We start from the raw sequence: 4,752 nt of genomic DNA, 5'->3' as shown, positions 1-4,752 counted from the left end.
ACTTCGGTCGAAGTTCCGCGAAGTTCACCGAAGTTCTCGAAGTTCGACGAAGTTCAAGGAAACGTACACCGAAGTTCAAGCCTATTTCCCCTTGGTCAGAGAGGAGCTGAAGTCAAACTTTCTTTTTGTTTGCACACTGAGTATGGACTAGTAGGGTTGAATAACCCGTAGGTTCGGTACAAGGTGGAAGTTTCAGGTTGTCAACAGTTTTATTAGCTTTAGAAAAATTGTAAAGTGTCATGGCAAAGGGGTGCGCGTAAAAAGGGAGGTTGTTCAAAGAGGGAGTAATGTAGTATTATGAGGTTTCATTAAACCTCTCATAGAAAACCATAACCTAAGCTGTCAAACCAATCATAACATAGCAGACGACTGCAGTTGTTTGGTCACGGCCTACTCGACTCTTACCCTTGGTGGCGCCACCTTCAAACCCAAACCTGACACTAACGCCTATTATTGTTTTACGATCAACACGTTATTGTGCGCCGCAAGGCGCGGGATCTTGAATAAAAGCCGGCTGGAGCCCAGGGCTCTTCGCCACACTTCCACTTGACTTTGACTTGTAATCATTCAGACTTGGCTCGGCACAGCCAAAGCGCCCAATACTACAATATTACAGGGTTTGCGCAGTACAGTTAGATACTAGTTATAAATAATTATGACATATGACATGATATAAAGAATCAATTCTCTTGTATTTAATTATTCAGATCATCACAGGTGGAGGAATACTATTACAGGATATGTTAAAATGATTCCAGTATCACACAATTGCGCTTAGCTTAATCTTTTTCATAAAAGTTAGTTATTTCAGCAACATAATTTTTATCATTGCATGTATAGAACATACATTTTCTTGATATATCTGATCCAGAAATAACGGCTAATTCACCAAAGCTGTCAAGACTGCATTGCTTGATATGTGGGACCATCATAGGAGACGCAGTTAGTGACATGTTTAACTTTGTTACTAGCAAATAAGGGTCATTTTGATTGAGGTTAACAATTAAGTCTATATGGGCAAACTCCCCTGACATTAATCGAACACAACTGTCACACTTTCCTTTTTGTCTAGTTATCAGTCGACTGTGGTACAACATCTTTTTAATAGTTATACGCCTAAACACGTGAACCAGATCTGGCACGTCTAAATTTTTATCAGTGAATGGTTTCTTTTGAAAATCATTCAGAGACATATAAATACCCTTACTCAACAAGTTTTCATCGTTTTGACCCTTACTTGAGTTCTCAAGGTATTCATAGCCAATCACTTTGGAGCAGAATTTTAAAATTTGGGGGCTTACCTAGTAACCATGGCCAAACAGTTTTGTAGCATTGTGAGTCATGAGGTACTTTCTACATATTTGAGTTGCAACCCCTTTAGTACCCATGGCAAGATTAACTAGCCTTCCATTTGCAGACTCAAATGGGAAAGCAGAGTAAGCCGAAAGTGGACCCATTCTAGCAACAAGCCGTGCCAGATGGCCTGTTATGTGAACATTATATACCATATTTACTTCTCCATAAAGATCTTGGAACTCATGAACAAATTGGCTGAGGAGATTATGAGCATGTACAACCTCATCATTTAAAATTGATTCTTTACACAATATATAAATAGCTGACACTAGTTTTTTAAAGTGATTGTAGTACTGAATTGGTAGGATATTGTGAACAACCACTAAACCAAAATAAAGTAAAAACGCTCTCCATTCGTTAGCCTTCCAGTGAACTCTATCCGACATAGGTCGAGGAGCTCTGAATCTATTTGTTGGAGTGATAGTTGACAAGCGCTGATTAACTCTGTCAATTTTCAGACCAATATAATAAGGCTCACCACTACTACTTGAATCGAACCACAAAAAAGCCATTTTTTTCATTGTGCCTAACAAAACTGCATGCATGTAATAAATTACAAATCCATAAACAACATTGAACTGCTTTAGTTCAGCAAGCACTGACTTACCTGTGCATCCCATTATAGGACCCAGTGGACTTGCTTCCCCCATCTCCATATGCTCTCTCAGTTGTTGATTTGACCGTAAAGGATAACTGTCTCTCAAGTACCTCATTATTTTAATTTTCTTTGGTGCCACTTCTTCATCAACTTGGTCAGCTTTCCTTTTAGTGCCTCTCTTTTTATTTTTTTGAACTGCTGGTTTAACTTTTTGATCAACAAGTATTGTAGTATTAGGATGCATACAGATTGCACAGGCATATGCCCCATTAAATTGCATATGACATTGAACTTTAGGTCTAGCTACAGAATCACAACAGCATGACAAAACATAAATTGGACTTTCAACAGTGGAACCATCGGGCTTTGTCCAGACAACACCAGAAGTTTCTAATTCTATCAACTGCTCTACTATAGGTTTCAGAAACACCTGAATATTTGGTACATTTTCTGCACAGAAACGCTCACTTGGATCAAGTTCATTAATATAAAAATGCACAGGCCACAAAGAATTATTCCCACTTTTGAAGATTGGAGAACCATCAGTGTTAATTGTTAATGTCAAAGCATCTGGTTCAGACGGTAAAATACGATCTCTAAAGATATGCTGATATTCAAGACCATCCATGAAATCGGTCAAAACGTTTTCTGTTCTTTGCTTCGAGACTAATTTAAGGCCAGGTCTTGATAGAACATCAGTTATTTGCTGACGCATCTCCAAAGTTAAAAAATAGTTTCTACTGTTAAGGGAGGACGCAGTGCTCGACCAGTCACACTCTTCCCTTTCACAAGTTACATCTCTATTGTTAAAGTCTTCCCCAACACCAAGGTAATCAGAACATTTAGGACAGTAGAAGTGTTGTGTTGGCCTTCTACCACATTGGAATAGCTTGTGAAACAAATGCTTTGACATATGAAGTGACTTTGGCATACCAACAATTTTCTCAGCAAATTCAAACAGATGGTTCAAAAAAACATCTGTCATCCTGTGCCTCATACTTAAATGCAAAATCATCAGAAGAACTTCAAATTTAGTAATATCTAAGTTCGGATGCAATTTTTCATTCATAGTAGTTGGCCCAATTCTTTGATTGTTTAAAATAGACAAGAGCCGGGTAGTGTCAGCCAATAGCGGGTCATTGTTCTCACTGTCACTATCACCACTGCTGTCAGATGAATCAGTATGTGATCGGTCAGAGAGCTCAGTTTGTTCTCTATCCAAATGGGCGTTGTCACTATCACTATCACTGTCACTTTCACGAAAAGGAGCACTTCCGTCTTGGCTGTCAGAACTTGCATCTGACACATTACAATCTACTGCATGATGTTGATCAGCATTTGCCTCTCGTACTTCGTGGTTTTGTTGTTCGGATCCAAGTCCAGAGTCTTCGCGTTGCAAATCAACCCTGGGAGTTCTGCGTTTCCTCTGATCTGCAAATGCAACACCACAAGTTGAATGAACACATGATTAGTCCAGTTGCAAGATATAAATAAGCTCAATAAACTTACTTGTTTTTATACCAAGTTGATGAAGTTTTTCTACAGTTATTTTTCCTTTGCGAAGCCATGCACTCCATGTAGAGTATGGTATAGTGACATTTTTCTCTCCTCTCAGCAGCTTATCCATGTACTCTTGGTAATGTTTACCTTTGCGAGAAGCCATTTCAGCAAAAGTGCAGGTCGTCCTAACCCTATTCAGAAGTCACCTGCCATAAATGCAAAGCAATAAAAATAAGCAACCTAATTTATTAAGAAAGAGGAAGTGTAATACTATCTATAGGAACCCAACTGAAGGCTGAATAATTCAGTTTAGATTGGCTAGGATTATCAAGTTACGGTTTGGATTCATAAACTAAGTGTAACATTGTTACTACTATTTAAAAAAAAAATCTTGAATTATTTGGTCGTTAGTTGGGGTCTTATAGATAGTGTTAAACTTCCTCTTTCTGAACAACGATATCAATAATTCCACGTTGTCTCTGAGAATTTGTTCTAGAATGCCAGCCAAGTTTGAGACATTGTGGCCAAACAACTTCTTCTAGGAAAGATTTCTCAACCACATAGGCAAGAAAAGTTCGCCAAACTATGTGTATGGTATTTTAGAAAAAGATACAAACCGTCTTCTTGAATAGACAAAGTTTCAACAATAGTTCTTGGATTCATAAACCAAATCTGTCGAATGGAGTTGATCTTTGTTGACGCCGCCGCGGCCCGCGCTTGTTTATCGTCTGCTGTGTGCAGTGGCTGAGGCTGCAAAACAAGATGGTAACGTCTACTGGGCCGTGGATAAATGTAAGTCTCAACATTTAAAATCATTCAGGTATTTACATTTTAGAATAAGTTCAGAACCAGAACAGCGTGTTTTTCAGCTGCCCTTTCTATTTTAATAAACAATTCAATCTCCACAAATATAAGATGAAATGTTGTGGCCAGGGATAGCACTCCCACAACCATCACTATCCGCCATCCTGGGCAAGAACTAAGAACTCAAAGCCAAACATCAACAAATTTCCGACCGAAACCAAATATTTCTTTCTCTTTTTGCGGCGGCCGGCGAACGTGTACACAAGTGAACTGACATTGCTGTGTCTTTTAGTTGTATACTTATAGCCTATTGCTTTGTAGAGTCCATTCCCTTTTTTATAACTTGCGCTATTTGCGATCTTTTTACAGTCCATATCCACATTGGACCTACGGCCATAAGGCCCACTAAAACGAATTTCCGTGAAGTCGCGAGTTTCTGCTAAGTTTTGGTGTTGTGTACAAGCTTTGGCGTAATCACGTTACTTAAATCTGCC

At 38.8% G+C, this 4,752-nt stretch overlaps 1 protein-coding gene across 1 annotated transcript; it reads right to left on the bottom strand.

Annotated features, from left to right (window-relative positions):
* Positions 1-1,214: 1,214 nt before the first annotated feature.
* On the bottom strand, positions 1,215-4,450 carry LOC113208032 (uncharacterized). Its single transcript, XM_026424862.2, has 3 exons — positions 4,072-4,450; positions 3,464-3,660; positions 1,215-3,385 (listed from the first exon to the last, which is right to left on the bottom strand). Exons 2-3 carry the CDS (start codon positions 3,615-3,617, stop codon positions 1,302-1,304), a joined length of 2,238 nt encoding a protein of 745 aa, XP_026280647.1. The 5' UTR covers positions 3,618-3,660; positions 4,072-4,450; the 3' UTR covers positions 1,215-1,301.
* Positions 4,451-4,752: the final 302 nt, after the last annotated feature.

This window comes from Frankliniella occidentalis, unplaced genomic scaffold, assembly GCF_000697945.3.
Source record: "Frankliniella occidentalis isolate FOCC.00 unplaced genomic scaffold, Focc_3.1 Scaffold239, whole genome shotgun sequence".
Classification (NCBI taxonomy): domain Eukaryota; kingdom Metazoa; phylum Arthropoda; class Insecta; order Thysanoptera; family Thripidae; genus Frankliniella; species Frankliniella occidentalis.
Note: the sequence above shows the minus strand (reverse complement) of the source record. Positions and strands in the feature narration are given on the sequence as shown.

Bases quoted from the DNA above. Each gene is read 5' to 3' on its own strand.
- LOC113208032 (XM_026424862.2), bottom strand. From the start codon at position 3,617: ATGGCTTCTCGCAAAGGTAAACATTACCAAGAGTACATGGATAAGCTG. The intron at 3,386-3,463 runs GTAAGTTTATTG...TTGCATTTGCAG, and splicing joins TCAACTTGGTATAAAAACAA to ATCAGAGGAAACGCAGAACT.